This window comes from Uloborus diversus, chromosome 1 (assembly GCF_026930045.1).
Source record: "Uloborus diversus isolate 005 chromosome 1, Udiv.v.3.1, whole genome shotgun sequence".
In the NCBI taxonomy this organism is placed as follows: domain Eukaryota; kingdom Metazoa; phylum Arthropoda; class Arachnida; order Araneae; family Uloboridae; genus Uloborus; species Uloborus diversus.
In genome coordinates this window covers 218,438,185-218,463,574 of record NC_072731.1, presented here as the reverse complement: position 1 = coordinate 218,463,574, position 25,390 = coordinate 218,438,185, and the positions used below count along the sequence as shown (strand labels likewise).

Sequence of the window (25,390 nt, the reverse complement as noted above, 5' to 3'; positions counted from 1 at the left end):
TATGTGAGATACATAGGTACACACACTCATATACTGAGGCCTAACGGAAAACATCATCATGAATTTATTCGTGGATGGTTCAGCGTCTATGGGCTGGGAACCCAAATTCTGCCACAAGAAATATTTGAAAAATTGTTTTCAGATACAAAAATTTCAAGAAATATTTTCAATTCATTCATTATTTTAACTTTATACAATAATGATTATTTTAGTAATATTATAATCGCGTGATATTGGCCAAATTGCATTATAAATTATATTTACATATAGAAAACGTCACAAGCGTATCATTATACCGATTTTTCAAATTTTGGCACAATGTCTTCAGTGTCACGTCAGATAAAAGACAACAAAATTTAAACAAACTGACGGTATAACAATTACATACTATGCGCAATGTACAAAAATACATACATGTACTGACATTTCATGACATGCAAGCCAGAAACTTTATTAAAACTTTATTATCTGTACATTAATTAGAAAACGTAAAATTATTCTTTACCTGCCAAAAATAAATTATATAACGCTCAGATCCGTTTTTCTGATAGGTATATTTTACGATGTAGCTATCACCTCCAAAAAATATACCATATTGAGATGAGTTCACTGGTACAATGTCAAAGTCTTCAATTCTGAATATCTGAAAACATAAATAAATGTACACGTCATATGGAAGCGCTTATGTTTCTATAAGTGTGCTTACTGTTTAAAAAATAGTTTAGCGTATTTGCATCAGTAAACATTTAGTACATTATTTTTAGTTTCATATTTTCATTTACATTCATTCACTTTAAATTTAAATTTGCATTTCAATAATAAACCCTCTCTCTCTCAACTTGCATGCTTCTCCATCAAAAATGAGTTTAAATAAGTGCAATTTCTCCTTCAAATGTTCTATAAATTTGGCATCAAAAGCGTATTTTGATCTTGTTACAGTCAACTCTTCGTTTAACTCTTTTCATAGCATACTTATTTACGGGCATATTCATTCCTTACACAATCCTAATATGGTAGTTTATTATCCCCCCCCCCCCTTCCACCAGAACGTAAACTCTGACTGCGCTAGTGAGTTTCACATATTTCCACATTAAACATTTACTTTTTGTTTTCGTATAAAATATTTAAAATTAGCAATTAAACAATTTATTTGACTTAGTAATAATTTTGTGCATTAATTTAACCAAGAAGACTTCCTCAGACCATCAAAAGCGCCTCTCCCTCGCAATACTATTCTTCTCCCACACGACCGAAAAAGGAAAATTGAGCTCAAAAACATTAAATTATTTTTTCCTTGTATGTTTTCCTAGAAAAAAAATAATGAACTAAAATTTATCATCAATGCTGATATTTGAAATATCATCAGAAATATCATCGACAGATGTAAAATACGGCAGTGCGAAACAAAGGGATGTAAGTGGACTTTTTAAAGTTTTGCATGAAACTCGTGCAACGTGCAATCAAACCGTATAGGTAGATTTTCATTGAAAAGTATTTCTAAAGCATGCCGTAAAGCAGCTTCAATAGCTGATTTTAGGGGGGTAGGAGGTCCGTGCCCCCCCCCCCCCAAAGGATGAATTAATTTCACTATTTTATTTATTACATTTTAATTGACCTTTCTTTTGCATTTTTTAAGTAGTTAATTGAAAAGAACACAAAACACACACAGCCTATTTTGAATAAAAGCATTTTTGTTTGCTAAAGAAGTATTAGTGGTGTCAGAGGCCCAGAGTTGCAGAATACATTTAACTCACTGGTTCCGAATTCAAGGGACCGTATTATCGCGATTAGTCCAATAATTCTTTTTTTGATGGAATTAATAATTAACTTTTTTTTAATGTGTTGTAGACGCACCTAAAAAAGTAATTTTGATTCAGGAACCTATTTGAGAAATAATAGATTTCTTTTTCAACGTATAAAAAATGCAAAATGAAAGAAATCATATTTTAATTTCTTGGAAAAACCATGATCTTTAATTAATGGAAACGGCATGTAGTATCATTATGTTATCTCAACTGTATTATGGCTTTAAAAACAAATCAGCAACTGTTTTGAAATTCACACACAAATAGTTTCTCAATTCTTCAGTAAAACTTATATGTTATGAAGTTATGATTTTCTTTATAAATTAATTTAAAAAACTCAAGTGAGGTATGAGTTTATTTAATAACCTTGCCCTCGTGTTAAAATTGTTATGACAATGTTCCAAAGTAAAGTCGCTCATTGTCTAGCAACTCGGTGTCATTATATTGGGTTTATATTTAAATGGCTTGAAACGTTAAAGATGTTTTTCGTCCGCATTCAAAGTATATTAGTGCATAATATTCATATACTTAGAAGTAGATTCATTGACCTGAAGGAATCCTTCAAAAAAAAAAAATAATAATAATAAATAAAAAAAAAAGCAGCACGCATATTTAAAAATAAAGTCATTAAAACTTGGTTATGAAACATCGAAGGTGGCGGAGGGGGGGGGGCTATTCAATTTCCCGTGCCCCCTCTAAAAGATTTTTCTGTATCCGCCCCTGAGCAGCATTAGGCAGGGGTAACTATATCTTGACGCAAAACCGATACGAGTGCTAGTAATCTCAAAATTTTCAAGCTTGGCACTTATACCCTTTTTCTTCTTGGTGCTCAAATGTGGATTAATAAGTCCCATTCTTAATGCTTTACTTATTTTTCCTTGTTGCATAATTTGGTTTTCCCTATTTTTGCTTTTATCAGATCAATTTTTTGGGAAGAAAATTAGTTTTCAAAATAACGTATGAACCTTCAAATCCGTTAGGTGCAACGGTGGAATCACTCCATACAGCTAACACCGTTAAACATTCTGGTGCATTCAACAAAACAATAGATATTCGAACATTGGAGAAATATGTGTCATTAATCTCTTCTATACGTACCTCAACATCTCCAGAGCCATCGTCTGGCATGAAACCACATGCCTTGCCGATTCCTTTCGACAAAAGAAGTTTCTTTTTATGATCCAAAGCGTGAAATCCGTCAGGGCAATCTTCATCAGGTAGCGAAGCTGAAATTTTTTCAGCTATTATTTTTCTCTGAATATAAGCAAAAACATGAAAGAAAAACTCGTTTCGTTCAAGTTTTTAATCTTTTAAGAACCGTGGGACATAAGACCATCTTAAGTTCAAAATTTATTTTATGAATAATTGAATACAGATCATTTACAAATTATATTTCTTCCATATTATTGTGGCAAAAGAGTATTAGTACTATCAATAGTTATTAGTTTTATTGACACTATTACATAAATAAATTATTGTTGTATTTTTTATTTTATTTTTTTAAACATCAAACATTCACATACTCTAATCTCTAATACAAAGCTTACGGTCCTCAAATGATTAAAACTAAATGATCAACTTCAGAAACACCTGGTAGGATTCTTAAAATGTAGAGCTGAAAAATAAAATAGATCTAGATTTTAAACTAGCTGATTAATGTACTGTCGTAAAATTATTACTTATGTTTTGCGTTATGTATTTACGTATAACGTTATAGCAAAAACTACGACTTTCTACCTTGAAAAGAATTGAAATAGTTAACGTCAGCAATAAAAATAGCTTCTTGATATTCATAACCTGAAGCCAATCTAATAAATTCAATATAGGTTACAAGACTGGGTAGAATTTTATTATTATACGTATAAGTTTAAGGTTGATAACTAAAGCGTAATTTAAAAACCCAATCGAAACTATTTTTTATCAATGCAATATAATTACCTGCTATTTGTTCAAATGTATAAGGATGACCAAGACCAGTTTGATCATCAGAATCTTTCCACAGAGAAAAAAATGATTTGAACACCGGTGGTTCACCTTGATCAATGATTCTTTTCACAGGCAGCCATTTTGGGTAGTTTTTCATTTCGAGATATTTCTATAAAGGTTTAGAAAATAATTAATAGCATAATTTGCTAAATAACTTTGATAATCAAAAGTATAAATGCTCTTTCTAATGCACTTTTGTTAGTTGGTTTTGAAAACGGCTTTATTATGAAGGGGAAAAAACTTAAGGAAAACGTAATAATCTATTGTAGCAGTCATTACGTAATAATGAAGCCCTGCACTTTCTTCTTTTTTCAGACTGATATTACATATCTGACCTCTCCCCACGAAGTGATCCATTATAAATGACAGTGGCGGCGATTCGGGGGGGGGGTAGGGGGGCGACTGCCCCTGCACATTTTTCACCACCAAAAAAATCCTCAACGTTAAGATTTTAATTTCAAACCATTCTGGGTGAGATTACCCGAACGTCACCAAGTATTGTTTAAAATTTCAGTTTTAAAACTTCAATTTTGAAAATTTTCCGGGAGAAAATCACCGAGCGCACTCCCCCTTCCTTTAAATTCAAAGGTGACCTACATTTACATTATAAAGACTCCGATTTGAGGGGGAAAAATCAGGAAAAGAATCCCCCTAGATAGCGTAAAACTGCGTTTTTAAGACTCCAATAAATAATTAATATCATAATTTGCTAAATAACTTTGATAATCAAAAAGTATAAATACTCTTTCTAATGCACTTTTGTTAGTTGGTTTTAAAATCCGCTTTATTATGAAGGGAAAAAAAACTTAAGAAAAAGTAGTTTCTAGTGTAGCAGTCATCACGTAATAATGAAGCACTGCACTTTCTTCTTTTTTCAGTCTGATATCACATATCTGACCTCTCCCCCACCATGTGATCCATTAGAAATAAAAAATCCGGAGATTTTTTGCTGAAGTCCTTAAAGGAAGTACAAAACTGAGATCTTAGGATTTCATCAGTTCAAAAAAAAAAAAAAAACTATTAGAACCCCCCAACCCTTTTGTTCCTCCTTAAGTCAAGTCTAAAATAACGTTGTAAAAGACGTTTAAAAAACGTTTTAAACTTTTCAAAATTTCTGGGAGCGAACCCCAAACCCCTTGCTCTAAGTCTGCTAAAGATGACTTTAATTTGCGTCTTTAAGACATCAGTTTAAAATTTCTTCCGGGAAGAGCCTTCCTTATCTTCACATTACCAAAGACAGTCCAAACTTCTTAATTTTTTATTATTATTACTAGTGATTAGACTTTATAATAAAAAAAAAACATTACGGGGACAACCCAGGAACAAAAGCCTGAGGGATGAATTCGAAAGGTTATCATTGAAAGGAACATGAAAAGGTTAGCATTTGAATAGGCTCCAGAAAGGCATTGAGAAAAAAAAATGTATTTCTTAAACTGCATCACTTATGTCTTTAAATGGTAAAAAACCGAATCTCGATGAGTTCTTCACATCAGCAAAATGAAAATACTATTGTTTCTGGAGCTCATAACAAGTTTTCTTCAATTTGGAGGGATTTTACCATAGTTATAGGAAAAGTCTTTCTTTTTACGCCGTAAACACTATCCGAATTTCATATCCTAATGGAAAATGAGTATGCTACTAAATTACTACTGCCTCTTCGTCGGCACTGCAAGGTAATCCAAAGATTTTACTCCATGTAATATAAAAAATAAAGGTGAAGAAAATAAGTACGAAACTACCTACATTTGCTAAGTTCATAATCCCATGCCTTTCCTTCGGACTTGAATTTTTTCCAACCCACAGGAAAATTCCATTATTTTTGCTGCCACTGTCTAATAAAAAGCAATCCTGTAACAAAAGATGAAAATACAAACATTATGAAATTAAAATTATGTGTTAATTAAGCATTCATGATCCGTCACTTTCAATTTTGAAAGACATGCTCTAAAATCGTAAATAAATTGCTACATCATCCCTAGATTTCTCCCCAATCTAGATTTTGGCAAGAAAATTTTGTTGTTGTATTGATTATTAATGTCAAGCACTTTTCGGATTCATATCAAACACATGCTTCCTCTGTTAACTATTTCAGTTACAGGCATTTCCAAAATATTTTTTGGAATTAAAAAAAAAAAAATTATAAACCTGAGAAACAAATTTGCTAATGTAGGAAGATAGTAGGGAGCCCAAATATTTCCCACTTAAGGAGAGCCACTTTCTTGAAGAACGTGAAATTAATTCAAGCAAGGATTTCGTGACATAATTCATTTCCTAACTGATGAAAAACTCGTTTTTGAAAATGGAGAAGTTTTTAAATACTTCTCCAAAACGGTTTTATTGATGTCACATGAACTGCATATAATAACAGATTGACGTTAAAATTCTCTTTACAACCTGATAAATATTGAAAAAATTACTATATCAAAATTGTTTTACGTTTTATCTCTGAAAACACATAGTTTACACTCGAATAGTACGCAAAAGATATATAATAGAATGATAAGAGTAATATAAGAATACAAAATGAACGAAAAGAAGATGCTCCAGGATAATTAATGTTTTCCATCCTTATAGTCACGTTCAAATGAAACACATACATATCACATTAACATTATGAATTAAATAAATGAATAAAGAAATTTCCCTCGTACACCAGATATCAAATATTCTTGCTTCAAAGGCCTTTCAGAAACCAATTCTATTTGTAGTTCATTAGAATCATCTTCCCAGACTCTGTAAGTAAAGAGTAAAAAATGTATTCAAAAAGTACTTTGAAAGAAAAAAAAAAGACTTTTATAACTGCAAAACATAAGAACCTGAAAAGAGCTATTTTTATCTCCAACTCAGATTCGAATGTGTTGTCATCTCCCCCTTCAGCGGAATCCGCTATGTCATCTGGAGAACCTCCACCCAGTTCTTCGAAAAACTCGTCGATTTCAGAGCTACTACTATCCCCATCTAAAAGAAAAAGTACCCATATAGCACAAAAATTTTAAACTTAAGGTCTAAAAGTTTTCAAGTATTTTCTTTATTAATCGCACACATACATCACCCTTCATCAATGCTATTTTAGATTGTGCCTAAACAGTAAATTGAGGTGCTGACATGGGGGAAGACAGCAAGTCGCAAAAAGTAAATTTTACAGGATTACAGAGAAAGCAAATAACGCCAGACTAAGTATCGTGTGCAAAGGCAATCTTCTGTCTCAGTAGGAACTAAACCATTTTGCCGATTGGCTTACTGTTAATTCCATGTCGTTGGCTTGAGAGTTTGCTGCTTTTTTTTCCGTAACCCTCCCCCCCCCCTCGAAATTTGTGACTTAGGTACTGTCCTCCCCATGTCAGCCGCTCACTTATCTTGGTGCCAGAAGAATACTCTGTCTAAAAGTTAGGTAAACTCGATTAGCTTCTTAATAGGTTTTAATTTTAAGGACTTTAGAACGATTTGAAAACGAGAGCTTGTGACAGTATGGATATTTAACATGTTAATGTTGACATGTCTAGACGCTGCTTTATGCTGCTAATATGTTCTGATATATATTTTTTTTCATATTTATCATCTTATCAATTCTAAGACCTATTTTTATTTAATTCGTTTGCTAAAATGTGTAAAATTTCCTTTTTCTTTGAGAAAAGAGGAGGAGGAAGAGTAGAATGATACAACATCTGATACAGTTTTTCTAGGGAAATCTTCTTCTTCTACTTTTTCTAGGGAATAACAATAAAAACTTTTTTCTTGATTTAGAGCTTCTTTAAAATTTAAGGAAAAGATGCACTTAACTAAAATTCAGTCTAAAATTCAGGGCACAACAAGCAGGTCCACCAAAACTAAACAAGCCTACCCTACTCCCAGGGGCGTGCACAGAAATTTTGCGGCCCGTCACAAATAACTTTTCCCCCCATATTGTTTAACCCTATATTTTGAGCCCAGTTTTAAAAATACTGGGCCCTCTTCAGGCTCGAGCCCGGGCCAACAGGTGTCCCTTCTCCCCCCTCTGCACGCCCCTGCCTACTCCCCTCACTCTTGTATACTTACAACGATTTTGCCGTACTGACTATCTCTCACTCTCTCTCGTTTGGTTAAAGCTTCAAATTATTTCAAATAAAATTTATGGTTAAAACAATTGGAGTTTTTTTGCAGAGAAAATTAATAAGGCAGTCTAAATGAGACCTTAATACTACGTTGAGAAAATCAGAACTCAGGTTTCAAGAAAATAGAAAGAGCTAATAAAAATAAAACCGTGTGACAGTATTTTTCCGTTAAAAAAATCACTTTTTCTGTCAAATATTGATTTTAAGAAAAGGGTTTGAAGATCAGTAATGCTAACACCTATCTCGGATGAGTACTCGATTCCTGTTCAAATTGAAGGAAACATGTGAAACGTTTGAAGGTAAAGGTTGAAAAGAGACTTCTTATTCCGAAATCCTAAACTAGTTGCAAATATAGGTGCAATAAAAGAAATCTAAATATTGCGTATAAAGTGTTCATGCAACCAGTCATTGGTTATTCCAAAGAAGTTCTCATATAACGTCACATATGCTTGAGACATTTAAAAACAAATTTCTCCGTATTATTAATGATGCAGTGGAAACTACTAATATTCCTGCTGTGTAGATTTTAACCAATACTGAATAAATTCATAAATCAATACAAGATCAGTTATTTTACATCAAAAACTTATTGGTCAACTAAATAATTTTATCGTCCCCAAAGTTACGACATCCGGTTAAACCTCGACTAATAGATAAGACCAAGATAGAAGTGATTGGAGAGGTTAAAATAAAATAAAACTTATGAAGGTCGTCTTCAGACATCACATGAGACTTTTGTTTTCTCTCTGTTTTGTGCTATGTAATTGGTTTGTAAATATCTTGACCAACTCATCACATCATGTCACTTTGCAATGACTACTCTTTTGATAAGTTCAAATTTTCGGGAAAAGGAGACGCTATGCGTTGGCAGATATTTTGAAAATATGAACGAGACAATATGTATTGATATGAACACGTATTCTTCCGTGGGCAGTTAAAGGGCAGTTACAGTAAATTTTTCATTTTTTGCATTTTTGTCAACTATAGTACGTTAGCTTTATTGTAGAGTAGACCGGGGTACGTTTACAAAGATTTTTTTCAATGAATTTTCTAAATTTTATGTTTTAACTTAGGAAATTTTAGACATTGTGGTTTTATGAAGCAGTTAATGGAGTCAAAATTGGTATATTCAGTTGTTGCTCAGTTTGTGTTTTTAAACGTTATAAAAAAAATATTTTTGAGTCCAAGACGGTTGCGTAAACTTGCTCTGGACACGAGGCACATTTACACATATTTACTTTGAGACCTAATGTGGTTCTCTTAGTTTTTTGAATTTAATGTCTTACCATCGTTAAAATAAAGCAAATTTATTGGAGACTCAATTGTGTATAAAGTAAAAGCCGAACGGGCATGAAGACAGCTGGTTGTAATTCTTATCTTACAGCTTATAATGTAAGCTATAAGATAAGAATTTGTCACTCAATTAAAAATTAAAAGTGATTTTCAAAACTAAATAACCTGAAAATGCTAAAAATTTTTGAGACAGTTCTGAGCGAAAAAAGAGTCCGGGCACGTTTAGAAGTAAGACACAGTAAGAACGTGCGGAAATGTGCTCAGACATTTCTCGCCAATTTGCTATGTTCATTTGCTCGCCCACGTTATGGTAATTTGCTAGTCCACGTTATGGCATTATGGCAATTTGTTTGTCCACGTTATGATAATTTGCTCGATAAAATGTTCTTAAAATTGGAATGGAAAAAGAACAGAATCGAATTTTCGAAAAATCGCATCGAGGTGCTCAGCCGTATGCTACGAACTAATTTTGTGCCTATTTTCATGAAAATCATACGAACGGTCTAGGCGAGTAACAGACAGAGATCCAGATACCCAGAGATCCAGACTTTCAGCTTTATTATGAGTAAAGAAGCGTACTTATTTGTTTTCCGCCGAAAAAAAATGAGCGAGAAAACTTCTAAATCCAACACTTCCCTAGTGTTAGTATTGAATCCAAAACTAGTTTCTTCAAATATCTCGAAAACTCATTTCTGCAGATACTGCCGTTTACCTACCCAGGGCAGTGCAATCTTACCAATTATTTTCACAGTGCTGCGCCCGTGGTGAACGTCATCTCGGATGGCATTAGCGGCCTGAATAGCCTTGATGCGCTCCATGCGACCGCTGTCTGGTCCAACGTAGAGGTATACGTTACGTCCAACGTCTAAAATGAAACAATCGCCACGATTCATGGAACTGATGTCTGATGACATTTCTTGCAAGCGCACATTTCTCCGTCCTTTCACGCGCAGCAATCGCTTCACAGACTCATCTTCTACATGATTAAACCCTGATTTTACGCCACCCTGCAAATATCTGAAATCAAATTGTGGTCAAATATTAATACGGAAAGTCACTCTTCGTGGTTTCATATTGATGCTAAATAGACATGTAATTCAAAACCTGCTAATGACATTTTTTTGAGCAACCACGAATTGCTTATTGTTTTCACTTGACCGTTGAATGACTTCCGCGTCCTCCGATTTGATTTTTCTATGCTTATAATGCAGGCATGTGTTTCGGAAACGAATGATCGTCTCAACTTTACACAATAATTTTCACGCAAAAACAATATCCAGTATATAACATTCAGTCCCTGGCGTTCATTTGAATTTTGACGTCTTGAATTCAAATTATGGTTGCGATAAAAGCCATTAGTAGAAGCAAGAAACCAAACGAGTAGGGCAGTTCGTGATTGTGAAGAATTTAATTTGAGAATTCAAGATCTCAAAATTCAAACTATTTTTTTTTAATCTTTCTAACGGGACTGCGTTATAGGCACTAGAGTGCGATTCCCCCGATATAGCATCCATTTTTTCACGCAGCACCACTATCGTCGGATGTCATTACCACAAGAGTTTTAAAGCCCAGCTTCCCCACTAGATGAGAGCGCCTGACTGTATGCGACGCGAAACTGCACTAGAAATTACATTTTGCCAACTAGCACTCCAAATTACTCAAGAAATCTTTTACATACCTCAAAATCACACGACATGGACGCTGTCGATTTTCTGCATCTTGAAAATCCGGACCAGGTTCGAACCTGCACCTTTGGGTGTAAGAGACCAACGTCTAACCAGTACACCTCTCTATAAGCAGTGCTTATGACACCAAATTGATAATCTGATTAAGATTGTTGATTTGAATGATATTAAACTGGTAGAGTTCTGTGCACTTGTCAGAAATATCGGTTTGTCGATCCTAAGTCATAAATTTGTTTCAGTTCATGTGGAGAATGCTTCATCCACATTTATAGAAATTCAGCGGTGAAATTTTTAGTGATAGAATGAAACCAGTGTGGTAATATGTTTGAAAGCTAATATTTATTCAATACTCAGGATTAATTTATCCGAGAACAGAAAGTAGTCACACGGTGATAGATCACGCGAATACGGAGGGCCATCGACGGCACAAATCTATCTTATGTTCCCGAAACTGAAAACTGCGATGAAAGGAGCTTTTTACGATGATGTTCCAGTCATTCAAGCAGCACGAGTGGCACAAAGTCTATGGATAAATTGGTTGACCGTTCAAAACGTTATATTGACTTAAATGGATCCGAAGTTGAATAAATAGTAGCTTTAAAACATACGTCTACGCTTAGTTTATTTTGTCCCTAAAATGTTCGGCTATTTTTAGATCACACCGTGTATATGCAATAAAAAAAAGAATAAAATATATAGTGCGGCTCTGGTTAGTTGAGCTCTGACCTTGACTATGTTTACCTGTTTTAGGGGAGTTTAGTGAAAAATAGACGCGTTATTGGCTCGGATTTTAGTTGGAATATTTTTGAAAAACTACTAAGAAAGTTTCTCAACTCAATTTAGGGCCGATTACCCCTCCCTATTCTCCGAAACAGAGGTAAATATTGTCAGAGTCGGAGCTCAACTTTTCAGAGCCTCACAACATACGATGTAACGGCAAAGACAAGATCAACTGTTTTCCATTACCTAATTCCTTTCTTAAAATAAGATAAAAATAGGGCTGACTCATGACCTTGAACTTCACGATGCTGAACAGGACTGCCGCCCAACACATCATCCAATTCCACAGATTTAATAGCAGCCGCACCCGATTCATCCTAAAGTGAAAAAAAAAACACCTTTAAAAAAAAATGGTTATGATGCTCTGATAGCTGAAGACTTAGGGCTCATCTAAACGAATATTATTTCACAAGATTAATCTGATACATTCTGATACATTCGTGCGTCCATACATTTAAATCGTAAAATATCTCTCATGTGAGCACTAGTATAACTGCACTTTCAAAATACAGTATTTGTTCTTAAAATGAAATTTAACTACCTTTATTCGTTTTTAAGGTAGTCTGTGGCTAGCTAAAAATTAGCCTCTTATTTAGTTTAAATAATGCCATTTGACCAGCCTGTAAATCGGTTTTCTTAACGCGAACTGATTGAGTACAGTAAAACCAAATAATAGTGTAAGAAAAAACTTATGGCTAACCTGTAAATCGGTTTTCTCAACGCGGACTGATTGAGTACAATAAAACCAAATAATAGTGCAAGAAAAAAAAAACTTTTGGCTAGCCTGTAAATCGGTTTTCTTAACTAGAATAGATAGAGTGCAGTAAAACCAAACAATAGTGTAAGAAAAAAAAATCATTTGACCAGCCTGTAAATAAGTTTTCTTAACTTGAACAGATTGAGTACAGTGAAACAAAATAATAGTGTAAGAAATGTATATATTACTGTGTAAGACAATGAAATCTTGGTGAATGACGACATTTGCCGATGTATGTCAACACTAAGATAATCAGACATCGGCGAAAGATTAAAAATTTAAATATTTCCGGAGAATGACCGGTGAATGTTGATATTCTCCAAGTTTGGTCTTTCATAGAAATAAAAAAAATACCACATATATCTCTGTACTAAAGAGGAAGAAATATAAACAACAACGTTAAAAGCACAAATTTTTCAAAAGAATTGAATGCACGAGTTTCGGAGTTACGAGGAACCCCTATTTTAATGCAAAAAAGATGTGAGCATAGATAAAAAGCTATAACCCGCAAAAGTTTTTAATTCACTTCTTTCAGCACTGAGCTTCTTGCAACCCTCCTTCTCCCCCCATTCAAAAACATCGTGCAATTTCTTGAAAATTTTGTGTTTTTAGCGTACTTTCTCAGTAAAAGTCAGAGAAAGAAGAAAAAAGCATGAAAGCATCTTAAAGCTCTTAATGCATCTTAAAAATAACGCGAAAAATAAAAAAAATTCAAAAATAAAAAAAATAATTAAATAAATATCGAAAAATTAAAAATCGGAAAGTAGGGTATTGCGATGGGGAAAATTGTCTGTCGGTCTGTCTGCCCCCCTCCCCCCCCCCCCCCCCCCAATAACTTTTGATTGAGTAGTCCGATTCGAACAATTTTTTTCTTCTTTCTTCGAAAGATCTCGGCGAGGACACTTCATTCTCATACTTCAGTTTTTGATTAGAACAAATTTTTAATCAATTTTGAACAGTTCAAAACAACTTAACATTATCGCCTGCAGGGAAATTCAAGGCAAATATAAATCCCGAACTTCGATGAGAATTTGCTTCAAACAATCTTTGTAGAAAAACTCTTTTGAAGAAGAGCATGCATAGAAAATATCTTTTTGAATTGAACAATTTTCGGTTTAATTTTGAAGAGCTCAAATCCTTTAACATTAGTGCCTGCGGCGAAACTTAAAGTCAATACAGATCCTGAACTTGAAAGCGGATTTACTTCAAACAAATTTTGTTGGAAATAGCTCTTGACGATCAACTCCCGACTCCGACTCCAAGAATTTTAGAGCACCTGACTCCGACTCTTGTTACAGAAAATTAGTCGGACTCCGACTCTGCTTCCGTAGCTCTGGCAAAAATTTCGACACGGAGGGGAAATGATGGGCTCCCACTCTTGGAAATTTCAAGTCTCCGACTCCTTCATCACAAAATAATTCAGACTCTGACTCCGCAAATAATGGCAAGAGTTGTGGACTTTAAGGGAAAATGACCGATTCCGACTCCGAGTCTTCAAAATAAAAATCTTCGACTCCCGAATCTGACTCTTTTACCCCAAAATGAGATTGACTCCGTCTTCGCAGCAATTCGCAACTCCAGCGCTCGAATACGCTACCTTGCGGTGATTTACAAAACTGCAGAAAAAACTAAAACATTGCCACATTGCGTTCCACGTATGTCTGTTGACTTAAACATAGGCAGTTTGTTCTGAGTAGTTATTAACGCATTCGATGTGTCTTGGATTGCTTTCAACAACAGAAAGTGTTCGAGCTCCTCAAAATAATGTTAGTTTTCCTTATTTCCCTCTAAAAAGTGATTTGATTGAGAAATGGTGAAAGCGCGTTAACACCAGAAAACTCTGGATTGGCAAACTTGGATAACGTTATACCAGGTAAAAATTTTTATTGTTTTGTGTGAATTTGTAAGAATATGGTTTTTTTTTAAATCTTAAATTAATTTAACATACCATATTTTACAGCAGCATTTAGTTGGAATAGACAGTATGCAAAAATGTTTCTTGAATATATTATCGTAGAACGAAATGAAAAATGTTTAACCGAGAAAGAATTTATTTTGTTGCTTTTATTCTCAGCTGAAAGGTTTCGCCAAATTTGTTTAGGGTTATAGTTTTAGTATTGTGCGAGCTAAGTATCCTTGGCGAGATTCCGCCCATGTTAGTTAAACCACTTTTATTTTTTTATCATGAGTGGAATAAAATGGTAGAAAGATTACAGAATTCGATAAGTAAAAAGAAATAATGGTAGATCAATTGAAAAGAAAACTACCACCATATATCCCTGAGAATTTTGATGATGATTTGTATAGCATGACATAATTAAATCATAACTCAGAAATTAGAAACATACCAAACAGAAAAATTTAAAATGAACCGATTCGGCAATTTGAGAAAAATAACTCAGCTACAAATGCAAAGCAATTAGCGCTAGCCAAGCAAGGCAAAGAAGTATCATCTTCTTTTGACAATAATTCGTAATGTCATATAATTAAATTTTCTAGCATTAATTGTTATTCTTGTCAGGCCACAATTATTATTTAGTTTTATTAAGAATTGATAAATATAGAATTCAACATCGTGGAAATGGCTGCTTAGAACTACGAACTGCGTATTTTGCATTAATATCTAACGTTTAGTAATGCTTCTTGAATTCTCATTTCTTTCTACGTGGGCCAGAATATCAACAAGACTTTGAAAATTAATTTAAAAAGAATAAAGCGAAAAAATCATGCATACGAACAAAGTTTACTAGACTTATTAGCATTTTCTTCGTTACCACATGCGTTTGTTTTAGTTTTTTCGTCCGCCATTAGACAGTGACTGCAGTGCCCCCTATAGTTCGTTGGAGTTGCGAATGGTTTTTATTTTGAAATAATTATTGTTGATATGATTTGTTTTTATTTTCACGAACAAGTTTTAATTTATGTATTCAGTGTTTCGCGGAGAAATTCAGAGTCCTTTATGTTTCTACATAAAGATATTCGCAGACTATGTTTATTTAATTTAAGAATGAATAAAAATTATTTCTTTAAGTTGACATTTCGTTGTTTTTTATTTAGTTTGAAAGTAGATTTATTTATTTATTTATTTATTTATTTTGGCAACAGAGTAAAAACAAACTTTTTCTTTGACAATATTTATTTTAATAAGCTTATTATTTTTCATTCTTCTTTTTTTCTTTTTGAAAGCGATTTAAGATTTTTTTAATGGGAAAAAAACACATTTGCTGCTTTGCTTTAAAGGTGCTACTACTTTATTTGCTTGTTTATTAATTTTTTACACATCTATTTCTTCAGATGAGAGAGGGACATTTTATTTCTAGATATCAGATTAAAATGTTTAAATGTTACGTTTGAAATAATTTGTGATTTTGACTAATTTTTAGAATATTGATCACATACTAGAAAGTCGATATTGGCTTACGGGAAAGTAGGCTCGTTTAGTTCTGGACGGAATTGCTTGTTTAAGCTATTGCTTATATTTATCAAATTATCTCTAACTCTAATTCTTCACTAACTTTATATGGCAATCTTCAATCTTAACGATAAAAGGTAGAAAATTATTGGTCGCTTTTCCAAAGTCAAACTTGTTGGCGTTAGCGGGATCATAGTGACACAAGCGTAGGAGGACAGGACGTCGCAGTATAATAGTTTATTATAGGGGCAATCTTTCGACACCCTGGAAAATCTAAAGAACATATTTCGTTCCATCAAACAAAGGCATCCGAATAAAGCTTATTCTACTATTCCTGAAAACAGCGTAAAACATTTGCCTGTTGATTTTGAATAAAGGAAACCAATAGGTAGATTCTTGATTGCTAAATAATATATCATGGACCAAGGTAAATTAGCAAAATTGTCTTGTTTTCAATAGAAGGTGTAGATAATAAATGAAATTTCCATTTTGAGATTCGGGAAAATCCACACAAATGTCTAGTCTAGAGATTTGTTACTATTCTGCATCAAATATAATTAGCAACATCAAATATAATTAATATCTACAAATAAAAAGAAATAATGTTATTTAAAGCCTCACTTGAGAAGTTTCATTCCCCAGCCAAAAATGGATGTCCCATTCCAATCGTCCACTCTTTGCTTGCTTAGTCTGAAAGATGAAATAAGGTATATACTTTCACTTCATATTGCTTCATTTCTATTACAATAAGCAGTTACTTTCATTCTAAATTTATAATTCAAAGAATGCAATTGATTATTTATTGAAATGTGATAAGTTCTAGAACTTTAACGTAAAAATGAAACAACTGAAAACTAGACACAAAATCAAGTATTAGTAATGCTGTATCAGCTTAAGTTTTAGCGACACCATATCTTAGAACTATTAGTAATTTTGAATATCCATCACAATGTTTTTTTTTTTTTTTTTTGGAGCAAAAATGTCAAGTTTTGAGCCTAATTAGCGTAATTTGCGGGAATTTTGGATTTACTTTTAATTTGAAAAACTCTGCGCAACTTCTGCAGAATAACTTCTTAAATTTGAAGATACTTGTATAAAATCTGCACAGTTTTTTCAGAAAGTTGCAGAATGTCTGCAGAAAATTTGTCATTTTTACTCGTCCCCGCTTTATCCCTGGCGTCCCTTACGCGCTCTGGCATAGAATTGACACCTCAGAATAGAATTTAACATGGCGAAATTTATTAGACATACAGTATTTAAGTCTTTAAATATACCATTTGCATCACAATAACATTTATTATACTTACATTTAGAACGATGTAAGAATCTCCAATGTAAAAATTTCCATATTCGCTTCTTGGGATAGGCTTCACTTCCATTTGCTAAAAAAGTAGAAATGGTAGAATGAACCAAATAAACTTACTTTGTATCAAAAGAACGTTCTAAAACAATTTATCAACGTCATTGCACACATACAATTTTTTCAGGGGGAAGCTGCAGGTTGACGGCATACATTGGTCGTTTTCAATTTCAGTTTCAATGAATATTTCTCACTCCGCGCACTTATTAATAACTAGTGGTACCCGCACGGCTTTGCCCGTAGTAGAAAATTAAAAGGTATTTGGTTCACCTGTATATTTACAAATAATGGATGATGTATTTCTCGCCAATTTGCTATGTTAAATGGCTCGCCCATATTACAGTTCCACGTTATGATAATTCCGTAATTTACTATTCCACGTTGTGATAATTTGCTCGGTAAAATTTTCTTAAAATTGGAATAGAAAAAGAACAAAATCGAATTTTCGAAAAATCGCTTCGAGGTGCATACCCCCATGCAACAAACTAACTTTGTGCCAAATTTCATGAAAATCGGCCGAACGGTTTAGGCGCTATACGCGTCACAGAGATCCAGACAGACAGAGATCCAGGTAGACTTTTAGCTTTGTTATTAGCAAAGATATCACTAATTATCTCAAAAAAATTTAAAAAGTAAAAAAGTAAGGTCGAAGGAAGTTTTAAATTCTGTCTGCGGCCAGCCTGCGTCCAGGAGACCCTATAGCACTTACGGCCTTGAAATTGGTACAAAATCACTTCGAGCTTCGGGAGTTTTCACCTCAGAGCATTTTTTTTTTATTTATTTTTACATTTTTTAAGCTAAAATTTCATATAAATCGCCTATTAAAGAGATAAAAAATTTTCCACACCCCTCACATTCTACGTCACTCGAAAGTTTTTTTTTTTTTTTCTGCATCAGATTAAGCTTGTTACAAGTTTCTCCATTGATTAGAACAGCATATATAAGGGTTTCTCTGCTTCAGCGGAAGTCAAAGGATAAACTCAACTCAAGCATGGAATTAAGCGCAGAATGTTACTAAATAACACCATCAATTTGAAAACGGCTTTTCAAGCGTAGAAAACTGCCGTCTTGAAATGCTCCCTTAACACCCCTAGCGGAGCAAGTTGGTGCAAGTAAATTTGGAACACTGGGAAGGGGAGCTCTTCAAAACTTTTTTTTTTCGTAAATAACTTAGTATTGTCAGACCAAACAACGTAAGTAGAAGCACAAATTTATAAATTACAGCAGACACGTGTTTCGGCGTTACAGGGAACGCCTTTTTCAATGCAAAAATAATGAGCTTATGGATGAAAAGACATCCGACAAAAGCCAAGAGCAGATAAGCATGCAGCTTAAAAGATAAAAACAGTGGATTAGCCAAACACCAATGACAAAGTTATAAACCTTTCAGGAACCAATAGGAATGCAAGCAAAGGTCAGGAGCTTTCGCTTAGGTACGAACCCAGAAAGAAAGAATTCAATTGGACAAGGATTAAGCCGAAGCTTAAACAAAAAGAAAAGAAATTGTCAGTAACCGTGAACCGCAAGAAAGGAAAAGCAGAATGGAAAACCACGAAAAAAGATAAACAGAAACAAAAATATTCGAAAAAAGGAAAAATAAAGATAAATAGAAGAAAATTGGGGGGGGGGTGTCAATCAAGACAAAAAGGCGAAAATAAACAAAGAAAGATAGATAAAAATGAGTGGGGAAAAAAAAAAAAGAGGGGGGGGGGGAATGGGGAAAGGACAGTATTAAAGATATGGGAGCCAAATATTAGAAAAATATGGAACTGCACTAAGATCGTTAACTAAGTTAGAACTGTTCCTCAAAATATGAAAGTATTATATTGGTACATTATTCTTATTATAAATGAGGCCTCTATTTAAATCATATTTTCAGCGGGGGAGAGGGGGGGGGGGTCATTTTATCTTGATCGTAACATGAACAATTTTAATCTGATTCTTTCTACGATTAAAATCTGTGAGCTAAATAAGATTGCGAAGCAATCTTCAAGGGTTGGTGAGAGACAGCGAGCGGGGGTGGAGCCCTCTAGTTCTTTAAACAATTGATTTTCAATGACATTGTTCAGACTGTATTGCAAAGCTCAATCAGTATTTAAAATCTATGTTCTACAATATGAGACACGCTCACTAGTCAGCTTTCATGTGCGTTTAAATGGCATTCCTCCCCACACCTTCCTGACCCTTGTTTTAAATCATTTAATTTTTTTGATATGCCGTAGTGTACCGAAAAAAATCAAATTATTTATTCATTTACTTTTTAGCTGCTAAAAGTTTTCTTTAATTTTGCAGCATACTTTCTTTTGGTGTAGAAACAATTTTAAACTTCGCAAATTTTATTTTCAGAAACTTTTTTTACAATAAATTTTTATTACTTTTGTCATCACTTTTAATACACATCGATGAAGAAAATGACAAAAAACTGATGACAGTTCATTAAATGGAAAAATTATAAAAGTCATCGTAACACCAATTTTTATAAAAAACTTTATACTTAAAGTAGAAAATTGTCCTTCAAACAACAAAAACATAAAATAAAGTTATCAATCATTTATTTCTTCTGTTCTCCTTCCCCCTTCTTTTTTTTCTTCTTCTTTTCTGTTCTCTCTTATTCTTTTTTATTTTTACATCATATTTTCAATTATCTATGTCTTCTGTATCGTATATCTAATAAATATTTCTGAAGTATCACACAACAACTATATGAGGCATATTTTATCTTTCAATCTTGTGCATCATCGCAGAAATATGAAACTCAGTTTCTTTCTTTCTTTTTTCGGATCTTTTTTCGTCAAAGCAAATCCACGCACATTCAAACCGCAATGACCAAAATCTAATTTTAGCAACTTGCAAAAACTATAAAACCAATAAGACATTCACCAAATGTCTGCGGCGTCAACAGAAGATTTTAAACAGGGACCAAAAGTCTAAAGCGAACTTAAGCACGATAAAGTAGATTTGTTTTTACACTAGGGCAAAACTCCAAGTGTGCTGCTGTGCTCGAAAACCCATAAAAATGATGATGGGAGACGTGGGTACCCCATCACAAGCGGACAGATCAAAATAGAATGAGAAACAAGAGAATGTTTTAATTTCTATAAAATACGAGAAAGATTTAAAAGTTGAGCGTAAGATTTCTAACTTAAATTTTCTAGCTAAGCATGTTTCTGTAACGCAAGATTCACTACATTATTTTCACGATTAAAATTTTACGTTTCGTGTGTGTGTATGTATTTTTTCTCCTTTATCGCATTCATTATTGCAGAAAAAATCCCAGTTTTACAGTAGTTAATGCTTTTCCTCATCAAACATAAAACTGCAGAGCAAGATCATTACTTTACAATTTTCCTGTATCGCTAATTGGAGTAATGTGGGCGACAAGACCAGCCTGGACATTCTGAGTCTACTACATACTCTTTCATCAGGACATACAATTCACTTTCAATGGATCCCTTCCCAGGTTGGGGTTGAGGGTAATGAAAGGGCTGACTTTTTGGCTAGATCTGCTGCTGCGGAGGGTGTGAGCCCTTGTGGGGATCTTACTTTCAGTGAGATCTCCACAATTTCAAAAATGGAGCTCAATCGCCAATTTAAAACACCTCCCAGACACGCCTGGTATTTTGCAAAATGTCCTGGTGAGTCCTTTAGACTCAAGGGTAGACTCCTCCAGACAACATATTCGAGATTCCTGAGTGGCCACACAAAAGCTCTTAGATTCTCTGGGAATGTCAAGACTTTTCCGGAGTGTCACTGGTGCTCTGCTGGAGAGGTTTCACCTGAGCACATTCTATCTTGTTTGGGTTTTAGGAAGGACGAGGTCCTTAGTAACCCATTGCTGTTCTTGGATTTTTTGCAGATATTTGGATTCATGGGGGTTGTTTAGCATTGCTAAACATGCCCGAGATAAGTCAAAAAAAAAAAAAAAAAAAAAAAACAATTTTCCTGTATTTTTCGTTTATCATGAAACCAATCCCATTTACAAAACGTTTTTTAGTAAATTAATGTCTAGGTTTATTGCTGCTGCTTTCACTCTCAAGAAACAGCATATTTTCAGTAATGTACTAACAATCTTGAGGAGAAAAGAAACGAACCTCGTTAAAACGAAACCATTTAACATTTAAAATCAATTCGTGTAAACCGGAGTTTATCCGGAAAACAATAAGTAGCGTTATGTGAAAATACGATAAGATCGTAATCGCAAATGAAGTTCGACTAGCAGTAATTCGTTAAGAATGCTCGAATAACCGAGATTCGACATTGTATGGTTAAAAAAAGGCTATTAAACATAATTTTAAACTGATGACTTAAGCCAAGGAAAGCCTCGAAAACCTACAGCGTCCCTCAAAAGTGTTCGCACACTTATCACTTTCAATGAAATATTGCTCTATCCATTAACTAAAATAAATATTTTGGAATAGGTATTTAATAGTAAGATCTATGACCCATTCTTAACAAAACTACATGAAATATTTCAATTAAAAAAGAGAATTTGATTTTTAAGAAATTAATAATCAAAAAGTATCAAGAACTTATCTCACAAATCTTCGTACACTTAAAAAAATTTACATGTTTGTAAATAATCAATTTTTTGATTAGTTTAATATTTAATAGAATGTTTATCAGCATCCACAACAGCTTTTAAACGTCTGGAAATACATTTCATTGTTTTTCAGTCAGTGTTCAGTTCATCCACTCGTCAATCATTATACTGTTTTTAATTTCTTTTTCGTTTTAGTGTCGTTATTTCGTACTCTAACTCGCAGTTCTCTCTAAATATGCTCTATTGGGTTTGTAGGTGATTGAAGTGGTGTTTCTAAAACTCGTGGAAAGTTTTAGAGATACCAGTCGTAAATGTTGTAAGACAGAGACGTCTTATTGTTATCTTAGTTTTTAAACAAAAAATGTTTCCAATACACTATTTTGTACTGATAGTTCTAAATTGTCTTTTTAATCGCTTAAATAAGCAAAATAATTCATTATTAAATTGATAAATACAAATTCATCAAGTCCTGATGCTAAGATGAGACGATCAATGATGTAACTAATCAGTGACGTTTCAGAATTTTTAGTGTGGTTTCGATCCGTTTTTTTTTTTTTTAAGCACTTCATCACATACTGCACTGTAGAATGGTATAATTTAAATAATTTAGCAATATTTTGAATTAATTTACCATAGCTATGATGAAAAATAATCACATTTATAACGCTGTTTGTAGCGTTTTACGGACACGAGCAATTTTAAAATATACGCATAATATTACAGAGTAAAAAGACAAAAAAAAAAAGGATTTTAAGTGTCAACATTGCAATAACAATAAAAACGACAGTTGATAATATTAATCATGAATTTATCCGAAAATATTTCATTTCGCGATGACTCATGTGGCGCGTTATTTCACTCTTCGCTTTTTGATTCATTTCACTAAGCAAATCAGTCAATATATTTTATTTAACGTTGGGTTTTATGTATAACTAGAAAATCGCCCATCATGATGGGTGGAAATTGCTTCTACATTTGAACGAAGTCATTGCCTGTTTGGTGAGATTTTGATAGTTGAAATTGCAACCCTAACTCCAGTGAATTAACCTTAAATTCCAATAGGTAGCGTTCATTGTTGACCATTACTTCGTTTCTTCATTCCCCTGAAATGACACAGTCTTACCAGTTAAATTGTTAAGTTGCCGGATCGAGTTCAGCCTTGTCATGATAAAGCCTTTCCCTGCATGTTAAGCATTACCAAAACATATTATCAAATTATCGCGCCGTGGCGCAAGTTTCATTGCTGAAACACGTGCGTTACTCTATCATCGGCTATTATACACTGCTCAAAAAAGTTAGGGGAGCACATGGTTTTAACAAAATTGAGAAAAACATTATTCCGGAAACTAGTTTCCAATAAAACGTCCATGTTTTCAGGAAACAGAATAAAACGTAAACTTCGGAAGCAAATCAACGTTGCTGTCGTCGAAAAGCAGAAAAGGATACAAGTGCAGAGATCGTGATTTAACAAAAGCTCATTTTTTCACTGTCTGAGCGGTAAAATTCAACTGCTCATTGTTTTTTTGATTGGAAAATGCCACGGCACAGTAATTTACCGGATTCCATGGCTTGACGTTTTATCGGGGGACTGGAATCCGGGCAAACACAAAGAGCTGTAGCAGACGATGTTGGAGAGGCATAATTTCATGTTCGCTTCACTGTTCTGGAGGAGTAAAGTTCCCAGTCAAATTTTTTCTGCTTCTTTTTTGCTGTAGCATCTTAATACACGTGTATACTCCATTTTATGCCTTTGCAAGGCTACCTCACAACGGTTTTTTCACTTTTGTGCGATTGCTCCATTGCTCCCCTAATTGCTCTGAGCAGTGTATATTCATATGCATGCATGTGAATGACATAGAGATAATGTGAAAAAATGTTGGACCTCATATTCGAATTCAATTCCAGGGGATTTCGATTTTACATCAATTTTTTTAAGGGAACGAACAACTTTTAGTAGTTATCGTATATAGTTTGAATTTTGTTTTTAATCTAACACCTACAAATGTATGTTTGCTTTGGTTCAACCTTAAAATGAATTTCTTAACATTATTAACAATTAACTTAATTAATATTGTTCATTTTTATTTTTGGTAAGGATTAAAAAGCTTGTCGAAATTCGCTTCATAATTATTGTACAATTTCAAAGGAAAAGAATAAGATAATAACCATATATGCTCTGCAAGTCAAGATGACGATCATGCTAATCAGTGAGTTACTAGTCAAGAAACAGATAAATGGCTTTAAAAACCCATATTTGGTGAACAAAAAATTCGAACACAACATTCGAGATGTGCTTTTCTAATAATTTATAATAATAAAAAAAAAAAACTGTGCTGTCAAATAATCGTAACGGGATGTAAAAAGGTCTCAACTGCAAAACATATTAACACATTATCATCTCTTTTAGTAGTTTTTCACATGAAAACATTTTCAATTTCCTTAACCAGAAAATAATAACCAACGAAAATTTTCGCAAAGGTATTGAATAACACATGACCTGTTTGAGCGAATCAGATGGCATGTTACACGCGATGCGTGACAGGAAAAGAGAATGATGATAACAGTGTGTAAAAAGATTAAAAAGAACTTGTATCCTCAATAAGTGTAAAAGAGTTTTATCTCTATTTCTAAAACATACATCTCTCATTGAGAAAATCTGGTCTTAGTTTTAAAGGCTTTTCGAAACAAGAATTTCAAATGCTTAGAATGCGTTTTCGACATCCTTATACAGAATTATCAGGACATAAAAATGCGAAGTTTTATTGAAAAAATATCAAGTATATGTACAAGTTTTCCTCGCCTTTTCTTTCGTGAAAGATGCTTTTACAGTACTCGTTTGCCGCGACGAACGTCATGAATAAGCTTAAATTAAATTTTATAGCAAAAAGTAGTTCACATAATGACATTTTGGCCAGTGAGATACCAGCTGAAATATATTGAAAAGCAGAATAATTTCTGCAGCGCTTAAATTAAAGCTTTAAAAAATATATTTAAAAAAAAACCGTGATAGATTGAACACAAAAAGAGAGTTAAAACAAATAAAACCATTGATTAATTTTATGTACTTTCCATTTTTTTTTTATAACTACGGGGCTCAGCTCCTTGCTCGTTGACGCTCACCAACCCCCGAAGATTGTTTCGCGATCTTCTTTGATTCGCAAAGATTTAAATCGTCAGTTAGAAAGAAACTACGGTAACGCCAAATAAAACATCAATAATTTGAATGGAGATGAGATTTTTCGAACTTGATTAAAACGGCTTGTAACTTTTTCCCCTTGGGAGATAAAAACTTAGTTTTTTTACCATAGGTCGAGTTAGACTTGGAGTAAAAAAGTCGCTCTTTCCAGTGGTGTCAAAAAGAAAACTGTGGGATAACTCTTTCACTTTTCACTGATAGATTTAATGAAGAAAGTAGTGCCTAAATTTCAGCTAAGCCTAAAACAATTCGAGCTAAAAACGCAAATAACTTCCGCCGTAATTAAGTTAGAGCATTGAAACAAATTGCATAGAACGTCGAAGACTCCACCCTTTCCAACGATATATAATATTAACATATGCAAGTTTTTCACCCCTTAAATGTGCAATTTACGCGAAATTTGAGCATAAAAAGTTGATTACAAAAAACTAATTCGAAATTTAAAAAATGAAACCCCAAGTGCAAACTACCGGGGCTCGAAGTAA

General features: G+C 33.6%; 1 protein-coding gene across 2 annotated transcripts in view; it reads right to left on the bottom strand.

Moving 5' to 3' along the window:
* LOC129224925 (gelsolin, cytoplasmic-like) overlaps positions 1 to 25,390 on the bottom strand; it is a 48,185-nt gene that overhangs the window by 13,258 nt on the left and 9,537 nt on the right. For both annotated transcript variants that reach the window (XM_054859481.1, XM_054859475.1), the window contains exons 2-11: positions 17,117 to 17,191; positions 16,431 to 16,499; positions 11,827 to 11,957; positions 9,912 to 10,192; positions 6,608 to 6,749; positions 6,443 to 6,524; positions 5,535 to 5,639; positions 3,744 to 3,900; positions 2,904 to 3,031; positions 506 to 643 (exon numbers count right to left, since the gene is read on the bottom strand). In XM_054859481.1, coding sequence (XP_054715456.1) covers positions 506 to 643; positions 2,904 to 3,031; positions 3,744 to 3,900; positions 5,535 to 5,639; positions 6,443 to 6,524; positions 6,608 to 6,749; positions 9,912 to 10,192; positions 11,827 to 11,957; positions 16,431 to 16,499; positions 17,117 to 17,191 — 1,308 coding nt within the window. The remainder of the gene's footprint in view (positions 1 to 505; positions 644 to 2,903; positions 3,032 to 3,743; positions 3,901 to 5,534; positions 5,640 to 6,442; positions 6,525 to 6,607; positions 6,750 to 9,911; positions 10,193 to 11,826; positions 11,958 to 16,430; positions 16,500 to 17,116; positions 17,192 to 25,390) is intronic.